The sequence below is a fragment of the Chelonoidis abingdonii genome, chromosome 11 (assembly GCF_003597395.2).
Source record: "Chelonoidis abingdonii isolate Lonesome George chromosome 11, CheloAbing_2.0, whole genome shotgun sequence".
NCBI classification, from domain to species: domain Eukaryota; kingdom Metazoa; phylum Chordata; order Testudines; family Testudinidae; genus Chelonoidis; species Chelonoidis abingdonii.
The window spans coordinates 20,286,155-20,307,092 of NC_133779.1; the positions used below are offsets into that span (position 1 = coordinate 20,286,155).

General features: G+C 57.6%; 2 protein-coding genes across 7 annotated transcripts in view; one reads left to right on the forward strand and one right to left on the reverse strand.

Annotated features, from left to right (window-relative positions):
• LOC116823437 (dynamin-1-like protein) overlaps positions 1 to 3,749 on the reverse strand; it is an 8,968-nt gene extending 5,219 nt beyond the window's left edge. For 3 of the 6 annotated variants that reach the window (XM_075070808.1, XM_075070807.1, XM_075070806.1), the window contains exons 1-8: positions 3,358 to 3,667; positions 3,223 to 3,278; positions 2,944 to 3,089; positions 2,570 to 2,616; positions 2,188 to 2,259; positions 1,656 to 1,742; positions 1,155 to 1,317; positions 277 to 397 (exon numbers count right to left, since the gene is read on the reverse strand). In XM_075070808.1, the coding sequence (XP_074926909.1) occupies positions 277 to 397; positions 1,155 to 1,317; positions 1,656 to 1,742; positions 2,188 to 2,259; positions 2,570 to 2,616; positions 2,944 to 3,089; positions 3,223 to 3,278; positions 3,358 to 3,498 (833 nt within the window). In that variant the 5' untranslated portion in view covers positions 3,499 to 3,667. Of the gene's footprint in view, positions 1 to 276; positions 398 to 1,154; positions 1,318 to 1,655; positions 1,743 to 2,187; positions 2,260 to 2,569; positions 2,617 to 2,943; positions 3,095 to 3,222; positions 3,279 to 3,357; positions 3,672 to 3,707 lie in introns of those variants that run through there. The other 3 variants (XM_032777962.2, XM_075070809.1, XM_032777961.2) reach the window with 3 other exon arrangements.
• A 4,417-nt stretch (positions 3,750 to 8,166) lies between these two features.
• Positions 8,167 to 20,938, forward strand: part of LOC116823439 (ceramide kinase-like) — a 16,855-nt gene continuing 4,083 nt past the window's right edge. The window contains exons 1-9 of the mRNA XM_032777969.2: positions 8,167 to 8,382; positions 16,226 to 16,318; positions 17,274 to 17,399; positions 17,970 to 18,098; positions 19,139 to 19,202; positions 19,340 to 19,485; positions 19,877 to 19,951; positions 20,221 to 20,373; positions 20,816 to 20,921. Coding sequence (XP_032633860.1) covers positions 8,259 to 8,382; positions 16,226 to 16,318; positions 17,274 to 17,399; positions 17,970 to 18,098; positions 19,139 to 19,202; positions 19,340 to 19,485; positions 19,877 to 19,951; positions 20,221 to 20,373; positions 20,816 to 20,921 — 1,016 coding nt within the window. The 5' untranslated portion in view covers positions 8,167 to 8,258. The remainder of the gene's footprint in view (positions 8,383 to 16,225; positions 16,319 to 17,273; positions 17,400 to 17,969; positions 18,099 to 19,138; positions 19,203 to 19,339; positions 19,486 to 19,876; positions 19,952 to 20,220; positions 20,374 to 20,815; positions 20,922 to 20,938) is intronic.

The following is a 20,938-nucleotide window of genomic DNA, read 5'->3' on the forward strand; positions in this document are numbered from 1 at the left end:
AGTTTCCCTCTCTCCTTTGCATCGCCACCCAATGGAGGGAGGGGGAAGTGTTAATGCTTCTCTTGCCCCCGAGTCCAGGCTGGTGGGGAAAGTTGGGTTTGCTGTCCCCTGCAGCCCCTCCAAACTCCAGCACAGCGCCCCCATCCCACCACCAAAGACTTTCTCCACAGCCCTCCAGCCCCTCCCACCTCTCAACAGACCCCCATGCCCTACATCTCCACAGCCCCTCCATTGGCTCTATGCAGCCCCCCCGGACTCCACCACCCTCCTGCCCACCTGTTCACCACACCAATGATGCCCAGTTTGACAGGGATGACCCTGCCCATCAGAACGTCCATGGCGTCCGTCCCGGCATCCATCAGGTCCAGCTTGGTGACCACGGCCAGTGTGCGGCGTCCTGCAGGAGGGGAGAGGGTAGGGATGATCAGGCAGGCCCAGGCTCAGAGACGGAGACCTAGGCCCAAGCTACACTTACCCACCTAGTGACGTGGGTCAGGGTGTGAAACCCCCCAGGGCGACCTAACCCCCAGCACAGACGCTGCTGTGCTGGCAGACCAGTGTTTCTGGCACTAGGTGGCATTCCTACAGCACCAGCAAAGCCCCTAAATCGGGTACCCGTGTCTGGGCCGGCACAGCCGCTGGAGCCCACACAGTGCAGCCAGGGCAGGAGGCAGACCCCCAGGAGGTTTTGGAGCAGCAGGGCAGGGGATTCAGTCGACACAGACTCTGACCTAAGCCTGGCTTTTCTTCTCTAGCCTGGACCCTCCGATCCCGGACTGTAGGGGACCAACAAATATCAGAGGGTTTTGCTATGGCCGCCCCACGTCTCTCCCAGTCCCTGCGCTGCAGCACTCCTGTCAGGGCTGAGGTCTCTGCTAGGGACCCAAACTCCCCTAGAGTGGTAAACAGCCACAGAGAGGAACAGGGGGGCTGGAGCCCAAGGGACTTATAGGGGAACAAAGCCAGAGCCTCACACATTAAAAAGGGCGCACTCCCTAAAGAGAGTCTGTGAAGGCTGCAGCATCAAACACCCAGTAAATCCACTGCATCCCCCTCACTACCTGCCTCCACTCCCCCCATGCAGGGCTCACAGCCCACCAGCTCTCAGCCCCACCCATGCCTGGGTCCCTTGGGGGAGCCCCTCACATCAGTACCATCAGGGTCAACATCCCGGGCCAGCTTGAGCGCCTCAGAGGTGGCCATGTCGGTGTTGGCAGCTGTCACAGCCAGGATCAGGCAGTTCGGATTGGAAACGTAGGATAGGATCATCTCCCGCACCAGGCCCTCAATGTCGGGGGGCTGGTCCCCCACAGGCACCTGGAGAGGGGAGAGAAGAGTGAGTGCAGGCTCCTGCCAGACAAGATACAGGGGAGCTTGGACTGCTGGGTTCTCTCCCCAGCTCTGGGATGACAGCAGGGGCTGCTGATTAGAGCAGGAGGGCCTGGGAGCCAGGACTCATGGTTACAGACACCGACTGGCTGAAGGTCCATAGTTGGGAAGGTCTCCTAGTGAGAACAGGAATAAGCCGGATTTTGGAAATATCTCCCTAGCGGCAGCTTTGGCAGACACCCACAGTGGGGCATTACCCCTCCCCACCCCATCCAATGACCCCTCCCCATCCCATCCCCCAACACCATGGGGCACTCGCCTCTCACCTTGGTGATCCCCGGTAGGTCAACCAGTGTCAGGTTCAGGACATGTGGGGAGTAGATCTTCAGATACAGGGGCTCCAGACTGATCCCCTGCAGGGCAATAACCAATAGAGTTATGGCAGAGAGGGCTGGGAGCCAGGTCTCCTGGGTTCTCTCCCCGGCTCAGGGAGGGGAGCGGGGGCTGTTGGGTTAGAGCAGGAGGGCCTGGGAGCCCAGACTCCTGGATTCTCTCCCCAGCTCTGGGGGGGGGGAGAGAGGAGGATCGGGGGGGGGGGGGCAGTGGGCAGAAGCGGGGAAGTGGCTGTGTCCCAGAGCGGGAGCGTGGGCCAGACAGGTACTACTGGGTTTTCTCCCCGGCTCTGGGAGGGGAGAGTGGGGCCAGTGGGTCAGAGCGTAGGGGGGCTGGGAGCCAGGACTCCCCAGCTCTGGGAGGGGAGGGTGGGGTCTGGTGGGTTACAGTAGTGGGAGGCTGGGATCAGGACTTCTGGTTTCACACACAAACATTGGGGGAGGATTTGTCACAGGCGTTCATTACCTTGTTGGTTCCTGTCATCCTCTCGGTCTCAGTCTCGATCTCCTGCCGGATCTCATCGAAGTCGGTGAAGGTCTGAGAGGGGACAGAGAGGCAGGGCTGGCCCTGAGACATGCTCCATGGCCCCTGGTAGCACTTCCCTCTGCCCCGAAGCTGACAGTATGTGGAGAGGGGGCGTGCAATGACCCACAGCCAGGATGGGCAAGGGAGGCTGCCCCCAACCTCCAGCAAAGGACAGGGATGGGTGCTGGGAATATCACCCCCATTACCCCTTGACAGACAGGTCAGGGAGGGGCATCCTCCACCCCTCTGATTACCATCATTCCCCACAAGACCCAGACAGGGGTTGAGGGGGCCACCCCCAGATCCCGAGCAGGGCCCCTACCTTGTGCTTGCAATGCAGGAAGGTCGCCCACTCCTCGGCCTGGGTACCTGTAGGGAGAGCCAATTTGGGGTCACTCTTAGCCCCCCAGGGTGTGGACAGGGCTTCAGGGGCTTGCGCAGCTCCACTCCAAGCAGCTGTTTCAGATCCTGGCTCCCCATAGGAACCACTGGCTTCAACCCACAGACATAGGCTCCCCAGCAGCAGGGAGAGAGGGAGTCACAGTGACCCAGACATCTCGTGGTCTCACCACCTCAGCCCTTGGGGTCTCTACCCTCAACCTCCCAGAGCAAGGAGAGGGTGGGGGGCCTCCCAGTGAATGGTACTGTCCCCCTCAGCCCAGGGAGAGCCCACCTTGGCTCCCAGCACCCCCTTACTTGTCTCCCCACTGGCTGCATGTTGCCGCTCCTCCAGAAATGGCACATTCACCAGCTGCAGGACCAGGGGCCGCCGGGTGACAATGCCTGAGCCCCGGGGCAGGAAGTCGCGACCCACAATGCTCTCCAGAACTGAGCTCTTCCCGCTGCTCTGTGAGGAGGGGAGAAACGAGGTTAAGACTGGAGGGGACAGGAGGGTGAGGGGCAGCCAGACGGGGTGGCAGAGGGAGAAGAGGAGCCTGGGGCTTCAGAGATTAGAGGGTGTTGGCGGGGTCTCACCTGGACCCCAGTGAGGCAGCTGGATCCCCCCAGGAAGGGAGGAATTGGAGTCTCACCTGGGCCCCAATCATCACGATCTGGGGCAGCTGGACCCCCCAGGGAGGGAAGGGTGGGATGGGGAGGGTGGTGTCTCACCTGGGCCCCAATCACCACGATCTGGGGCAGCTGGATCACCTCGGCCCCTACCGTGTTGAAAATCTCCTGCAGTTTGTTGATAACGGGGATCAGAGTCTCCATGGCAGGGCGGGTGCGGGGCTTCTCCCTACAAGGGGACATGGAGCACCCCCTCAAATCAACCGGGAGCCAGTACAGCCCCGCAGCCAAAAATAGAACCCAGGCGTCCGGGCTCCCCCCGCAGACACGGAGCGGACCCAGGCGTCCGGGCTCCCCCCGCCCCCCGCAGACACGGAGCGGACCCAGGCGTCCGGGCTCCCCCCGGCGACACGGAGCGGCCCCAGGCGTCCGGAAAGGGTTCACTCTGCTACCTGCTCTCAGACCCCGGCTCCAGCCCATTCACTCCCCAAACTGGACGCACCGCCCCACCCCTCTCCGCTCCCTATTGGTCCCAGACCCCACGAGTCCCATCGCTATTTGCGGAGGGGCCATCAATCACTGCTCAATGCCCTTCCTCTAATCCCATAGCAAGAGAGCGGCTCGGCGCGAGGGCAAAGACTGGAGGGTTATTGGCTCGTTCTCACACCAATCAGCGGGGCCATGGTCTCCGTGGCGGCCATGTTTGAAAGGGGCAACGTGAGGGCAACATTGGCCAAACAGGGCGGTCTCTAGGAAAAGAATAAATGGACTCAGATCTGACAGCAGGAGTTACAACATTGAAAAACTAGGAGGAGACACTTCAGCCTCCCTGCTCCCTCACTGCCAGGCCTAAAAGCCACCCTTCTTTAACAGAAAAATTTCAGAACCAGACTCCAAGGTGAAAGGGCAGAACTGGAATTAATTCGCAAACTGGACACCATCAGATTAGGCCTGAATAAAGCCTGTGAGTGGCTCCCCCTACGGTTACTCACACCTTCTTGTCAACTCTTTGAAATGGGCCACTCTCTCTACCACTACAAAAGGGATTTTTTCCCCTCCCTTGGCATTCCCCTGTTAACTGAATTGTCTCATTAAACTGACCTCTCACTTGGTAAGGCAACTCCCATCTTTTCATGTATTTCTACCTTCTCCTGTATTTTCTACTCCATGCATCTGATGAAGTGGGTTCTAGCCCGCAAAAGCTTATGCCCAGATAAAGGTGTTAGCCTCTAAGGTGCCACAAGGACTCCTAGTTGTTTTTGCTTCTACAGACTAACATGCCTACCACCTTGAAAACCATCTTGCCTAGCACCATTGTGGGAGCCATCTTTGTTTAGGGCACAGTGAGGCTTCATCTTCCATAGGGGGCAGGCTGGCAGCCATCTTAGACATGGGAAAAAGGCACAAAGGGAGAGAGGCTCCATCCCTTTGACCAGTAGCCTAGTGGTTAGAGCACATGCCTGGGACACAGGCGACCCAGGTTTAAATCCCACCCCTGCCCCATGGGGAGGAAGGGTCTCCCTGAGTTTAGGGAGAACCCTGTGAACTATTAGGGTGCTCCAGCCCCAGGAGCCTCTCCGCCTCTCCCGTTAAATCTGCATCACTTTATGTAAAACACACTCACTGGGCAACTGAGCACAGGGGCAGATGCGTAGCCTCTGCCTGCCACCTCTGTGGTACCAAAAACCAGGATCTCCTGAGCCTGTGGCACTGCCAAGTGCACTGAGAACTGTGATGCAGAGAGAATGTCTGCTGAGAGCTTTACAAAGACAATGTGTGCCTCAGTTTCCCTCTCTCCTTTGCATCGCCACCCAATGGAGGGAGGGGGAAGTGTTAATGCTTCTCTTGAAGCAGCATGGGCAACATGAGATGTGTCTAGGGGCTCGTCTACACTAACAATGCCGCTATAGCGCTTCCGTGTTGATGCTACCTACACCAACAGGAGAGGTTCTCTTGCTACTGTAATTAATCCACCTCCCTGAGAGGCCATAATTAGATGTTCCAGCAACCTAGCATTGTCTACACCAGGGGTTAGGTGGCTTAACCACACCGCTCAGGAGGGTGGCTTTCTGACATCCCTGAGCGACAGAGTTAACAACTTAATTTTCTAGTGTGGACCAGGTCTAGGGTGGATGAATGAATGACTGAACTGGGTCAAACTGACTTAGATCAACTGAGGAGCTGGAAAGCCCACAAGTCACTCCCAATGCCTGAACATGCAACACCTAACCTGAGGAAACTGGGCAGGCAGAAGATATGACCTCAATGGGAGCAGAACAAAGGAGAAAGGGGTGAAGTGGCTGGAATAACATCAGCGGTTCAGAGAGACACACAGGGCTCTCTCACCTGGGTTTCAGGCCTACTCTATACTAGGAAAGTAAGTCGTGTAACTACGTCACTCAGGAGTGTGAAAAACCAGGCCTGGAAAAGCAAATATGGTTCCTCCAGCAGCGTTGCTCACGGGAGACCTGGCTATATTGTAACCTTCATTTCATCAGGCCGCCCTAAGCACTTTCAGATGCCATAGGCCAGGGGACAGAGAAATTGTTACCTGGTGTCACCGCAAATAGGACCAGCCTTGCACCCAGAAGGGCCATGGAACAAGCCTTCCATGGGAGTCTGGCTTGGCCGGATTCGCTGACGGAGCCATGGAGAGAGACAGAGATTGCTGCCTCTCACCATGAGGCCAGAGTCATGGAGGCCACATGCCAGCCCCTGCGGGGTTCTGTGGGGTCTGGCACACTAAAAGGTCACTCCCAAGGGTGGGGTTACAGATGGGGGATTGACCAGAGCCTGGGAACCCATGACACAGTGGCCTATGTCCTTTTGTAGATCTGATCCTCAGTGCCAGCCATCTTGAATTAGGGTAGCCTGCATCTGAATGAGGCAGAGGGGAAGGGGTGAGAGCCCATGACTCATGTGCTCACACCTGCACATGCATGGTCAGACAGCTATGCTGCACTGCTCCCAGCACAGCATGCTGCCCCATGGACACTGGCCGGCAGATTGCAGAACCAGGTGGGCCTGTCCCACTGCCGGAACTGCTGGCATACCTGGAAGCAGCGACAGGAAATCAACGTGCAAGATTGTGCTTTTCTGTGTGTTGTAAGAGACCAGGGGGAAGTGAGGGATTGCAAAAGAGAGAGGCAGGGGGAACACACATACTGCCCCCCCATAAACACATGCCCACCCACACACCTAAGTGCTGGAGGCATAAGGAAATGAGATAAAGAATAAACCCATGTGTGTTTGTCTGACCAAGGCCAGGAAGATTAAAAACAACAAGGAATCCCAGAGCAGAGTAACACAAACACACTGCCATGAAGTCGGTAGAAAGGGGGAGGAGATAGATAGATAGAGGAGATGGATAGATGGAGTGGATGGGGATAGATAGCACCTATTCCAGGGGTTCTCAAACTGGGGATTGGGACATCTGAGGGGGTTGCAAGCTTATTACATGGAAGGTTGTGAGCTGTCAGCCTCCACCCCAAACCCTGCTTTGCCTCCAGCTTTTATAATGGTGTTAAATATATTAAATTTATTTTTAATTTATAAGATGGGGTTGCACTAAGAGGCTTGCTGTATGAAAGGGGTCACCACTACAAATGTTGGAGACCCACTGCCCTATTCAATGCCATCTGTCCCCAGCTATCTCTCCCTATACACACGCTTTCGATCTAACTCCCAATGGTGATGGTGTCACCAGAACTTCATGTCTCCACCCCAACCCCAGCTGCCTTTCTGGAAGCTGCTTTATCCAAATACAAAGGATTGGTCTCAGTACAAGGGTAAGTGGATGAGTCTCAGGTAGGACTGAGGGCTAATGGTCCTCTGGATCTCAGAAGCTGTCCTTCCTGGCTGCTGAACACCCACGCCCCGGAGCCCAGCCCCACAGGGTCTGTAAACTGGGCTGGCAGCTCCCCCTGGGGACCCGTCTCTTTAACTCAGCGTCTGGGGCTGCCGGGTTTATGGGCACCTTATCAGCCCAAGCATTACAGATCAGCCCTCAAATCCAGTCCCTTCCCCTGCTCATCTCACTCCAGGCCTTCTTTTATCCTTGTCAACAAAGGGCTCAGCCGCTCCCAGGCCTGGGACGCCTAAGGGACCTACAGGGCTGTGTCCACAGGGAACAGGGGAGAGTAGAGAGAGTCAAATCAGGTCTCGCGCAGCCATCTCTGGGATGGGGCAGGGTGGCTTTTTCTACAGGGATCTCATGAGACACAGCCCCACTGGCATGGAGCCCAGGGGGTCAGTTTACATGGGGACCCCTTGCCGGGTGCTGAGATATGGCCCCCTCCAGGTAGGGCCCAGGGGCTGTTTACATGAGTGGCCCCCTCGCCTGGTGCTGAGACACATACATAAGGTCCTCTTGACACTTGGCTTGGAGATGTAACCACCTCTGAGGTGAGGCGCTGGGGCTGTTTAGCTAAGTGCAGGCTGCAGAACAGCCTATGAATGAGCTGTACGTGGGTAATGCCCCCCCCACCCTGTATTGCCCCAGCTGCCCCATCCGTCGGGGGGGGGCGTGCTTTGGGGAGGACTGGAGGCTTACAGGAATGTGGAGGCGGGATCTGGAGGTTCCTGGGGGTGAGAGGCTGGAGGCTGTGAGATGGGGAGGGGGTAGGAATGATGTCCTGATTGGCTGGTCAGTTTGGGTCCCAGGGGAGGTTCCTGTTGGACGCAGGACCTCTGGATGCTCCTAGGGGATGCTGCGGGGGGCGGAGGCTCCTGTCCCGTCCCAAGGGTGGCCGGGGGCGGGCCTCTCCGGTTTCCCCGCCCTGGGAGCAGCCCGCACCTCTCGCAGGTTAAAACACCCGGAGCCGGGATCCAGGTGCAGCGCCTCCACCAGACTCTCTAGTTCCCGTGGACCCGGACCCGAACCGCCCGGACCCCTCTGCCGCTAGACCCGGACCCGATCCAGTCTGACAGCTGCAGCCCTGAACCCTCCTAGAACCGAACTGACCCGCGACTACCCCGACCCCACTCCCCGATCGCTCCTCACCATGGGAGACCCCTTCCACCGTTCCCTGCTGCGCACCCCTCGTGGCCGATTCCGCGTCTCGCTGCCCCCAGGGGGTGAGTTCCTGCTGGGGACCCCGGAGCCCCTGAGTCGTCTGGGCGCCGCTGGTGAGTCCGGGGACCTGGGAGGTGGAGAGAGATAGGTCCCTTCCGCAGCTCCAGGAGGGAGGGGAGGTGTCTAACTCCTGGGTTCTAGTCTCAAGTCTGGGAGGAATGCGGGAAGGGGGACTCAGGACTCCTGGGTTCACTGCACTGAGGGAGGCTAGGCCAAGGGGACGCTGTATAGATAGATCCCTGCCACGGGTTTAGCTGCCATCGTCCCGCTGAGCTGGGCAGGTGCCTCACCAGGAGAGAATTGTCCTAGGAAACTGCCCGCCACCCCACCCTGCCACAGGCGCTAGGGTGGGAGCTGATCCAGTGGTGAACCAGGGGAGATCCCACAGGAATGGGGGGAGGGGAAAGACAGTTTTCAGAGTGTCCTCACCCTAACCTGAAGCCCTTTGCTAAGAGGGGGGCTCGGCAGTGCCAGGAGGCAGAGGAGCCCGTCCGAGGGCAGAGGGTGGCGAGGCGTTGGACAGATTATTCTGTGTCTAGTACCTGGCACTGTGGGGAGGCATGACCTATGGCAAGGGCCCCAAATGAGCCAATTTTGATTTGTTATCTAATGTGACCCAGGCCAGAGAACATCCCCCAAATCTCCCCAAATTGAGCATTTCAGTCCTCAGGGGCTTAGCTGCTATGTGCCACGGTCAGAGCACAGGAGAGCTGTGTGGGGCTCGTCTGTGCCCCACTCCATGCCTTTTCTATCACACAGGGCCATTGCTGCCCAGCCCATGTGCGGAAACTGCCCCCCAGCCACCATTGGTGTGGAAGTCTGGGTTGGGACATCAGGGCCTCTTCTCCCAGGGCAATGCTCCCCTGTACAGCTAGGCAGAGGGGGTCCTGCAGAGCCCTTTGTGTTCTGTACCTGGCTGGCTCTGCCCCAGCACGCTCAGGTGTTTAGGCCAGATGTGCAACCCAGACTGTGTGTGTGCGTGTGCGGGGGACGACGACTGGGCACTTTTGGGGTCTAATCAGTGGGGCCTCAGACCCCCAGGGAAAGGCCAGGTCCACTTCCTTGCACCCCAAGTTATTCGATAAAATTTGCCCTGTGTTTTAGTGCAGATAAATGGCCCACTTCTCCATAGGTGTGATTTCCTCCTGTAATTAACCATTAACCAGGGCAGCCTGTTTGCATAGCAGGAACCCTCCTTGCACTTGTAGGAGGTCAGGCCATGGTTGGACACTGTGGGGTAGGGATGACTGGCCTGTGCTCCTGTCTGTCTGTCTCCAGCGGTGGTCTCTCAGTCTCCAGGTTAGTTGTCTACATGCAGGAGCGGCGCCAGGGTTTTTGGTGCCCTAGGTGGGGATCCTTCCGCGCTCCCAGTCGTTGGTGGCAATTCTGCGGCGGGGGGTGTGTGTCCTTCCTCGCTTCCGGTCTTTGGGGCACTTCGGCGGTGGGTCCCGGACTGAGTGAAGGACCTGCTGCCGAATTGCTGCTGCTGACCCAGAGCGCGGAAGGACCCCCCGCCGCCAAAATGCCGCCATCCCAAATCCTGGTGCCCTAGGCGACTGCCTAGGTCGCCTAAATGGAAGCACCGGCCCTGTCTACATGCAAGGTTAGTCAGGACAAGCTGTTCTGGAGTCATCATTCCCAATTAATCCCACACGCAGACAAATCCACTCCCACAGGACAAACTAACATAGCAGCCTCAGTATCTCTCGAAGTGTTTGCCATCCTCCTCCACCTCTGTGAGGGAAATACACCAACTCCATTGCCTAGCAGGGCAGCGGAGACACAGAGAGCTGGGGCAGCCAGGGCAGAACAATGAGAATTGAACCAGCTGCACCGGTGTCTCCAAACTACTGCCCCCTTCTCCACAGAGGCCATGTCTGCATGTCTTACAGCGGCACATCTATACTGCTCAGCAGCTCTGTGCTGGAGGGAGAGAGCTCTCCTGTCAGCCTAATTAAGCCACCCCCAATGAGCGGCAGTAGCTGTTGTCAGGAGGTGTCTCCTTCCCACATAACATTGTCAACACCGGCGCTTCTATTGGTGCAATTTATGTTGTTTAAAGGGATGGTTTTTTTCACATCCCCTGAGTGACATAAGTGCTAGTGTAGACATGGCCTAAACTAGCCAGCAACAAGCTACTCCTAAAAGGTTTGTCTACAGTTGAAGGTTAATCTGAATTAAGGGATGGTAAGACCAGGGCAGTTAGTAAGACGTTTCTTACCGTCAATGGATGCAGGGAAAAGAAGTGATAGGCTTAACCTGCAAGAAGGAAGATGTAGGTTAAATTTTAGGAAAACATTTTCTAGCTCTCAGGGTCATTCAGCTCTGGAATCGGCTTCCCAGGGAGGTTGAGGAATCCCCATCATGGGAGGTTTCAGCACAGGCTGGACAAGCCCTGGTCAGGGATGGTCTGGGTTTCCTTGGTCCTGCCTTATCATGGGGAGCTGGGCTAGATGACCTCTTGAGGTCTAGGGTCCAAATTTAAAGTGCAGTTGCTCCCTGTACAGGACACTACAGTGTCTTACTTCTGTTCGAAGGTGGAGTAAGTGGAAACAGAAACTAGGCACTCCTGTTCTGGAATGGCAGCATCCACAGGAATAGCTGTTGTGCTTTAAATTCACACCCTATCTTAATCTACAGGCTTGTCTGCACCTGAGAGTTAATTCAGATTACATGTCTTTTTCTGTGCAGCGCCTAGCACAATGTGGCTGTGGTCCATGACAGAGACAGCACACTACACATCATAGTAATGTGTAGATGCAGCAGGGTGGATGGGGCTTGTGCCTTCATGCCGGGGGCACAAAAGCACCAGGGGCTTTGGCTGTATCGCTGCCTCTGCAGGGAATTGGGATACCAGTTCTATTAGCCATCATGAGCAGTAAATAAACTCCACAATGCAGGTCCCTCGGCCCTCCGTGGCAGGGGTACCGAGACACTGGCCTCCTCATGCTCAGCACTGTCTCCTAAGCAGCCATCTAGTCTCATAAGCAGCCTGCAGCCTCTCCATAGCCTGGAGATAGGCCCACGGGCTCCTCAGCCAGGGAACGGAGCTAGGCTCCGGAGCTGCCCAGCAGCCTAGTGGTCAGAGCACTCCCCTGGGGTGCAGGAGAACGAGGGTCAAACCTCTGTCCCCCTCAGTGCAAGGACTGGCAGAGACGCACTTCCATCCAGGCTGTAAGGGAGGTTGGGGTGTGGCTCCCCTGCCGAAACTGGGTCTGAGGATAAAACAGTCCTCTGAGGAGGGGGCCGTGAGACTAGTTGGGGTCCCACTCTACCCCCTGCGTATGAGGGATGCTAGGGCAGAGTGTTTTCAGTCTCTGGGTGAAGCTGATCCATGGCGTGAACTGCAGTTAAAGTCTTTAGACACAGGGACTAGACCCAGCCGGTCTGATCTCCTGGGGACAAGCCAACCCCACCATGCCATTTTGCAAGTCATAGGCCGGGTGTGTGCCAAGGAACGTTTGTATGTACCAAGAACAGCAGCTTCAGCAGGAGAGACCGAACCAGCCCCATGCCAGCGAGCAGGGCATGGCCTTGGGAAGGGGAGAACTAGTTATTGTGTAAACCAGGCCAGATACCTAACTCGGAGAGTCCCGACCCTGGGGGGGGAAAGGCCCTGTATCCCCTCATCCGGATGGACCAGCCTCGCCCATGTCCCACAGCCCAGCTTGTCCTGGGGCTGGGTTAGCCAGAGACCCCGAGGGACCAGGCCCCATATCTCATTCCTGTTCTTCCAGACCCCACAGCCCAGCCCATCCTGGGGCTGGGTTAGCCAGAGACCCTGAGGGACCAGGCCCCATATCCCATTCCTGTTCTTCCAGCCCGCAAAGCCCAGCCCATCCTGGGGCTGGGTTAGCCAGAGACCCTGAGGGACCAGGCCCCATATCCCATTCCTATTCTTCCAGCCCCCAAAGCCTAGCCCGTCAGCAAAGAGCCAGCTGCTGTCAGAAGCTTTGGGCCATGTTAGGTACTTGCAGATGGTGATCATGTCATTGCTTAGGCTCTTGGCTAAGGCCTGGTATAAAGTGAGCCTTCAGTGAGATTACGAGGATGGGCCAGCCCTGTGGGTGTCTGAGCTTGGCTGAGTGTGGACATATTACTGAGTTTGTCAAGGGGCACAACCATACCTGGGGTGCTGAGACATTACAGAGCGTGAGTTGCTCAGACACTGGGGAGACAGGGAGGAACGGGGCGGGGGGGCGGGGGAAGAAAAGTGCCTGAGACCTGGTCGGCGCCACAGCCCTAGATGATAGAACTGCGTCGCTCAGGGATGCGACAAGCCTGCCCCCCGAGCGATGTTGTGACACCCACCTCACTCCCTGCGGGCAGCGCTGTGTCACCAGAGCATGTCTCAGGGAGTGGATTAACTACGCTTTCTCCTGATGCTGCACTTTCAGGGGAGACCTGCCCTTCAGTAAATCAGCTTCTCACTGAAAACAGGTTTTCCAACCCTCGGACAATCCTTGTCACTCTTTCCTGAATCCTTCCCAATTTATCACCGTTCCCTTGAAGTGTGGACACCAGAACTGGGCAAGCTATCCAGTCTCGGGCTCACCAATGCCGTATGCATAGGTGCCACCTCCCCTACTCCTACTCACTAGTGCCCCATTTGTACCCAGTTACTCCTTTTCACCCTGATTGGCTGGTCAGTTTGGGTCCCAGGGGAGGTTCCTGTTGGACGCAGGACCTGATGGAGTCCATATTGCCTTTCATACAGTCTTGTTTGTTCATTCCTTGTAAATAAAGTCCTGCTTCTCCAAACACAGGAGAGACCAGGAACAAAGTGAGCTGTTCCTTAGCTTGCAGCCCCAACCCCGTTAGCCACCAGACCCAAAAGCTCTGGCTGGCTTTTTCCAGCATCACACCCTGCTCACAAGCTTTCTTGCTGTTTGCCTCTGCCCCTCTCTCTTTGTTCCCAGTTTGAGCCAGCAGGTTCTCCTTTCCCTTAGCAACACGTTGGCAAAACAAGCCTCTTCTCCCCACAAGTTTGCAGACGATACCAAACTGAGAGAGATTGCAACTGCTTTGGAGGACAGGGTCAAAATTCAAAATGATCTGGACAAATTGGAGAAATGGTCTGAGGTAAACCGGATGAAGTTCAATAAAGACAAATGCAAAGTGCTCCACTTAGGAAGGAACAATCAGTTTCACACATACAGAATGGGAAGAGACTGTCTAGGAAGGAGTATGGCAGAAAGAGATCTAGGGGTCATAGTGGACCACAAGCTAAATATGAGTCAACAGTGTGATACTGTTGCAAAAAAAGCAAACGTGATTCTGGGATGCATTAACAGGTGTGTTGTAAACAAGACACGAGAAGTCATTCTTCCGCTCTACTCTGCGCTGGTTAGGCCTCAACTGGAGTATTGTGTCCAGTTCTGGGCACCGCATTTCAAGAAAGATGTGGAGAAATTGGAGAGGGTCCAGAGAAGAGCAACAAGAATGATTAAAGGTCTTGAGAACATGACCTATGAAGGAAGGCTGAAAGAATTGGGTTTATTTAGTTTGGAAAAGAGAAGACTGAGAGGGGACATGATAGCAGTTTTCAGGTATCTAAAAGGGTGTCATCAGGAGGAGGGAGAAAACTTGTTCACCTTAGCCTCTAATGATAGAACAAGAAGCAATGGGCTTAAACTGCAGCAAGGGAGATTTAGGTTGGACATTAGGAAAAAGTTCCTAACTGTCAGGGTAGTTAAACACTGGAATAAATTGCCTAGGGAGGTTGTGGAATCTCCATCTCTGGAGATATTTAAGAGTAGGTTAGATAAATGTCTATCAGGGATGGTCTAGACAGTATTTGGTCCTGCCATGAGGGCAGGGGACTGGACTCAATGACCTCCCGAGGTCCCTTCCAGTCCTAGAGTCCATGAATCTATAAGATGCAGCTTTTGGGGCAGAAGATTAAGCCTTGTTATAGGAGTGGCCCCTGAAGCATTTCTTACAGCTATGGTGTGGGCTAAAACCTCACAAACACTTGCGAACTCAGCCCATTGCAAGAGTTCATCCAGCTCAGAGCATCCTGGGCTAGGCCAATGACTTGCCTGTGTCTGAAGCAGCCTTGTGTTTAGTTAAAAGTGTAGCAGCTTCCAGAAGGGCAGACAGTCATTATCCAAAGCCATGATCCCCACTTCCCCTGGTAGTTTGTGTAGCTAGATATTCATCGCATGGTTAACCATGGGAACACCGCGGACAGTCAAGTTCAGTTGGTATCTGCTAAGACACCCCCCTCACCCCCAGTCCTCTCCAGAATCACAGTCCAGCTGCCCATCTTATGCCTGTTCCCTCCTGTTCTAAGCACGTCTGTATCTGTTGAGCCTGTATGACTGACCTGGTGTCCAGCCAGGTGTTGGTTGTACTAGCAATGCTCTGCTCTCTCCCTAGCCCGGGACCCTGGGGGGAAAGTTCCTGCCTCCTCTGCCCGGCCCAGAGAGAGGCCAGCCCTGTGACACTGCCGGGAAAGGCCCTGTTCCCCATTCCCTGCAGCTGGAGCTGGTGACCGCAGGATGAACGTGTCTCCTATTTCTGGCACTGTAGTTTCGATGCCCGTGGGTTTGGGTCTGACCTCGGGCTCACGCGGCAGCGCTGGTATCGGAGCTTGCATCTGGGTGTTGTGAATTCTGCCTTAGGTCAAACAAGGGGCACTGGGGGTTAATTGCTTAACTGCATATTTTAAAACACTCCTGTAATTAAGCGATTCCCCAAGGGAACCCAAGTGCCAGGTATGGGCTGGCATTTATTACCCAGTGAAGTGGCAGCTGCAGTTTCTGCTTAAAACCTGAAATCTCCAGAGGCTCAACAACCCACCCGAAAGCTAAACCAGCGTGAAGTGTAGCAGGTTGGGTTGGGCATGGTAGTGGTGGTGGGAAGGTTGGGGGGGAAATGGGATGCTGATTGCAGAAAGAGTTCCTGAGTAGGGTGTCCCTCTCGTCCCAATATTAGGGGTTTTGTCCTATAAAGGACCCTATTCCTGCCCCACCCTCCGGTCCCGATTTTCACACAATACTTGTTTCCAGGGTAGTGGGAGCGAATCTGAGCTATCAGCGAGAGGCTCCATATAGAAGCCAGAAGTCCTGACAGCCAGCTTCCTACTCGCTGCTCTAACCCACCAGACTCCCCTTCCCTCCCAGAGCCAGGGGGAGAACCCAGGAGTCCTGGCTTCCAGCTCCCCCTGTTCTAACCTTCTGAACTCCCCTCCCCTCCCAGAGCTGGGGAGAAACCAGGAGTCCTGGCTTCCAAACCCCCATCTCCACTCTAACCCACCAGACCCCACTCTACTCCCAAAGCTGGGGCGAGAACCCAGGCGTCCTGTTGAGTCAGACAGGCATGCTAGGGGAACTGAACACAAGCTAGTGGAGGTGGGAATGCCTTGGGGCTGTGGGGTCTGAGGCCCCAGAGCAGCAGCATCTGGGGACAGCACACAATGGTTTGTATGTGCCCAGGGAGATATGACAGAATGTCATGCTCCTGAGCACATCCGGTCCCACCACCTCTCCTGCCCCACAGCAGCTGAGCTGGGTCAGCGAGTGGCACAACAGGTTGGGCTGGTCAGGGCTGCCCCAGGGCCCAGTCTGGCGACAGCTCCATGGACACAGATGCCTGGCACAGCTTCCCCCACTTCCTTGGGCTGGGGGAGGGAGGATCACTGGCTCCTGGGCTCTAATCACTAGACCCTACTCCCCACCCAGAGCCAGGGAGAGAACCCAAGAATCCTGGCTCCCAGACCCCCTGCTCTAACCACTAGCCCCTCACTCCCCGCCGAGAGCCAGGGATAAAACCCAGGAGTCTTGTGTCTGAGGCCCACCCCCCCTGCTCTAACTCACCAGACCCCACTCCCCTCCCAGAGCTGAGGAGAGAACCCAGGAGTCTTGCACTAACCCCTCTCCTGATCCCTCACAGGCCAAAGCTTCTGCATCCCTATCACCGAGATGATCAGGGTGCAGCTGGGCGGGTCTGGTTCGTCCCTCACAGTGGAGGAAAACCAATTCACAGGTGAGTCAGGTGGTGAGGGTGTGGGGGCTGTGGGGCAGGGTGGAGGGGCTGTATTTGAAGCATCCGAGACTGTCGGCAACTGATGAGGTGGCGGTGCCAGCCAGAGGAGATGGGTTTGGGGCCAGGGCTGGGCAGCAGAGATGGGTTTGGGGACAGGGCCAGGCAGCGGAGATGAGTTTGGGGGACAGGGATGGGCAGCAGAGATGGGCTTGGGGGACAGGGCCGGGCACCGGAGATGGGTTTGAGGGCAGGGCTGGACAGCAGAGATGGTTTTGAGGGACAGGGCTGGGCAGCAGACATGGGTTTGGGAGACAGGGCTGGGCAGCGGACATGGGTTTGGGGGACAGGGCAGGGCAGCAGACATGGGTTTGGGAGACAGGGTCGGGCAGCGGAGATGGGTTTGGGGGACAGGGCAGGGCAGCAGACACGGGTTTGGGAGACAGGGCCGGGCAGCGGAGATGGGTTTGGGGGACAGGGCTGGGCAGTAGACATGGGTTTGGGGGACAGGGCTGGGCAGCAGAGATGGGTTTGGGGGCAAGGCCGGGCTGCAGAGATGGGTTTGGGGGACAGGGCCGGGCAGCAGAGATGGGTTTGGGAGACAGGGCTGGGCAGCAGACATGGGTTTGGGGGACAGGGCTGGGCAGCAGACATGGGTTTGGGGGCAAGGCCGGGCTGCAGAGATGGGTTTGGGGGACAGGGCTGGGCAGCAGACATGGGCTTGGGAGCAGGGCCAAGCAGCGGAGATGGGTCTGGGGGACAGGGTCAGGCAGCAAAGATGGGTTTGGTGGGCAGGTACAGGCAGCAGGACAGGATGGGGTGAGGCAGGTTGGAGCAATGGAAACGGGGGACAGAGACTAATGGGAGTGACTGACCCCTCCCATCTCCAGGGCAGCTGCTCTGTGGGGGTCAGAGACCTGCCCATGAGCTCTGACCCCCCGTCTCTGGTTCCCCTCAGTTTTCTTCGTGCAGCGGGAGAAGCGTCAGCGCTGGAGCCTGGGCTCCCTGGAGTTCACTGTGACCCCCCGCTCAGGGCTGGCCCCACGCTGGGTCGATGCCCTGCAGTGTAGCATCCAGCTGCATGGTCAGTACTGGGGGTGGGGGCGGTCAGTAGTGGGGGACAATACTGGGGGGACTGGTCAATACTGGGAGGGACCGGTCAGTAAGGGAGGGGGAACTGGTCAGTAGTGGGGGACAATACTGGGGGGACTGGTCAGTAAGGGATGGGGGACTGGTCAGTACTGGGGAGGACCGGTCAGTACTCGGGAGGGGGGCGGTCAGTAAGGGGGTTACTAGTCAGTAGCCTCGGGGAGGAGGCACTGGAGCAGACTGTGGAGCCAGAGGGTCCCTGGGAATTGCAGAAGTCTGGTTATTTCCCACTCCCAGGGTCAGCAGTTCTGGGTGACCCCTCCCCACCCGTGATGGGCAGAGGGGGGAAAGTTGTGACCCTCTCCATGGGGCTTGGCGCCAGCATCCTGGGCTGGACCCATAGCAGGTGCTCTGATGGAGGGTGTCCCTGGAGGGGACTGTGGGTTGGGACATCCCTACGGCAGGGTGGGGGGGAAGAACCTGTGCTCCAGGAGCGCCCCACTCCATCACGCACCTCGCCCAGGAACCTGTGACCCAAGGTGATGCTCTCTCTGGTCCTCCCTAGGTGTGACACGCCCCAGGAAGCTGCTGGTGTTCGTGAACCCTATGGGGGGGCGGTGCCGCGCAGGTGAGATTTACCAGGACCGGGTGGCTGGGCTTTTTGCCCTGGCAGGGATCCAGACGGAGGTCATAGGTGAGTACCCCCACAACATCCCCCCACATCCCCACCCTTGCACTGTACTGCTCCCTCCGAGTGAGTCCCCAGTCGCAGACCCACAAGGTTGGTGCTATGCCTCCAGCTTGGGAACAGTCTCTGGGAAGGACCCTTCAGTGTGCCAGACCCTCCCGAGGTCTCTCTCTTCCTTCGGGGTACACACAGCCTCCCTCTCTGTTTGGACCGAGCCCCAGGGCTCCAGCCCTCCAGAGTCACACAGGGAGCTCGGCCCAGCAAGGTTGCTGGGACAGACGCCTGCCAGAGACTCAGCTGTGCAGTGGGACTGATGAGAACAGAACAGAACAATAGCCAGACTGGGTTGGACCAATGGTCCAGCTAGCCCCATGTCCTGTCTGCTGACTGTGGCACATGCCAGATGCTCCAGAAGAATGGACAGAGCCAGGGGTTTATTGCGTGATCCATCCCCTGTGTCTAGTCCTGGCATCTGGCTGTCAGCCGCTCAGGGACACCCAGAGCAGGGGGCTGCATCTGGGGCCATCCTGGCTAACAGCCAGCCGCGGACTAAGGCTCCAAGAATTTGCTTGTGTCCTCAGGGATTTATACATTGATCGGTGGCCAGCCTCGGACCTGTTTAGTCTCCAGCAGTGAGGCAGCATTCACCACAATGTCTCTGGGCTTGCCATGAGCCCACGCAGTCCTTTCCCACCCACCGGGTAACACGACCATGCACAGGGGAAACTGAGGCATGCATAGGGTTCATAAAAATAATACAGAAAATTTCCATTTTGTGTCAGCCCCTCCCTCCCCATCCCTGGCCAACTCCACCATGCTGCCCCCTTCCTCTGAAATCCCCCATCACCAGACATCCCCCACTGGTCCCCCATCCTGAGTGACCACCCCACTCCACCGCACTGTGCTGCTCCCTCCTGCTGAGACCTCCTACCCCTGCCCCATGAGCAATTCTCACCCTGCAACCCCTCCCTCCAAGTGCCCCCTGACTCCCTCCCAGTCCCACCCAATACCCTCTCTGCTCACTTACCCCCGCCATCTCCCCACAGAGACCCAGGGACCCCACGAGGCCCGAGACCTCATCCTGCAGCGAGACCTGGCTGACCTGGATGGGTGAGAGATCCCTTTACCCTGCCCCCTCCCCAACCCTAGGATGGGGCACTCCCATTAACCCCCCCCCACCTCACATACCCCCTGGGCAGCCCCGTCCCCCCGCTAGCCCCAGTAACCCCTAGGTCTCTGGCCCCCAGGCTGGTTTGTGTCGGAGGTGATGGGACATTTAACGAGCTGATGCATGCACTCATCTCCCGGACGCAGAGGAAGGCTGGGATTCCCGAGGACAACCCCATGGCCCCGCTCCTGCCCCCACAGCTCCGCATCGGCATCATTCCTGCAGGTGTGCATGGGAGGAGAGGGGACAGTGGTGGGAAGCAGGGACTGGTGGAGATAGCAGACATGGGGGAGGTGGGCAGCAGGGTGGGAGGGGGAGGATGGGGGGAGCTGGTAGGAGGGAGGGCACTGGGGACAGGTGGGGGTGGAAGAGGTGGTGGGGTGGAGGGGTTGTGGGAGGAGCTCCAGGGGGACAGGGGGCAGTGGCAGGTGGAGATAGTAGACACAAGGGAGGTGGGCAGCAGGGTAGGGGGTGGATGATGGGGGGAGCTGGTCAGAGGGAAGACATTGGGGAGAGGTGGGGGTGGAAGAGGGGGTCGGAGTGGGGCTGTGGAGCCTGCAAGGGGCAACAGCTCAGCAGGCCCCAGGGGATGACTCACCCCATTCTCCCAACCCAGGCTCCACGGACTGCATCTGCTTCGCCACAGTGGGGACCAACGACCCTGTCACCTCCGCCCTGCACATCATCATCGGTACAGGATGCCTGGCTCCTATCCGTGTACCTGGGAGGGGAGTGGGGTCTGATGGGTCGGGAAGCTGGGAGCCTGGACTCCTGAGTTCTCTGATGGCCCTGGGAGGGGAGTGGGGGCTGGTGGGTCTGGGGGGTGGGTGTCTGGGAGCCAGGACTCCTGGGTTCGCTCCCCAGCTCTGGGAGGTTGGTGGAGTACACTGGTGGGGGTGAGGGGTGGAGGAGAGGCAGGACTGCATGTATTTAGGTGCCTGTGCCCCCCCTTTGCCCCAGGGGACAGCCAGCCCCTGGACGTGTGCAGTGTCCACCACCACGAGCGGCTGCTGCGGTATGCGGTCTCGCTGGTGGGCTACGGCTTCTATGGGGACGTGGTGAGCGACAGTGAGCGGCACCGCTGGATGGGCCCAATGCGCTATGACTTCTCAGGTGCCGGGGGGCCCAGAGGGCATGGCAGGGAGCGCCCAGCTGGGGTATCCCCTTCCCCCAGGCCTGGGGAATCCCAGTGAGGAAGATGCCAGTGGTCCCCCAGCCAAAGAGGGGGTGGGGACTGGAGAGGGAGCCCCTGCCCCAGGATGGGGTGTGGAGGGGCAGGGATCGGCTCAGGGGATTCCCCTCACCCAGCTGGGAATCCAGGGACTGGCCGGGGGATGGGGCAGAAGGAGCTGGGCCTGAGACATGCCATGGGATGGTCACTGCCCACGGGAATGTGCTGGAGATGCCTAGACAGAACAAGGCCGCAAGAGCGGAGGGGGCAGCGTGTCTGGGGGGCAGGGAAGGAACAAGCCTCAAGGGGGGGCTCCGTGGGGGGGGGGAAACAGTTTTGACTGGAGCAGGCCATGCAAGGTCTTGAACCCTCTCCTTTATGCAGGATTCAAGGCCGTGCTGTGTAACCGCAGCTATGAGGGCACTGTGGAGTTCCTGACGGTGGGGGGCACTGAGGCCAATCCCCGGGACCAGACGCGCTGCAGGGCAGGGTAGGTGGGGGTGGGAT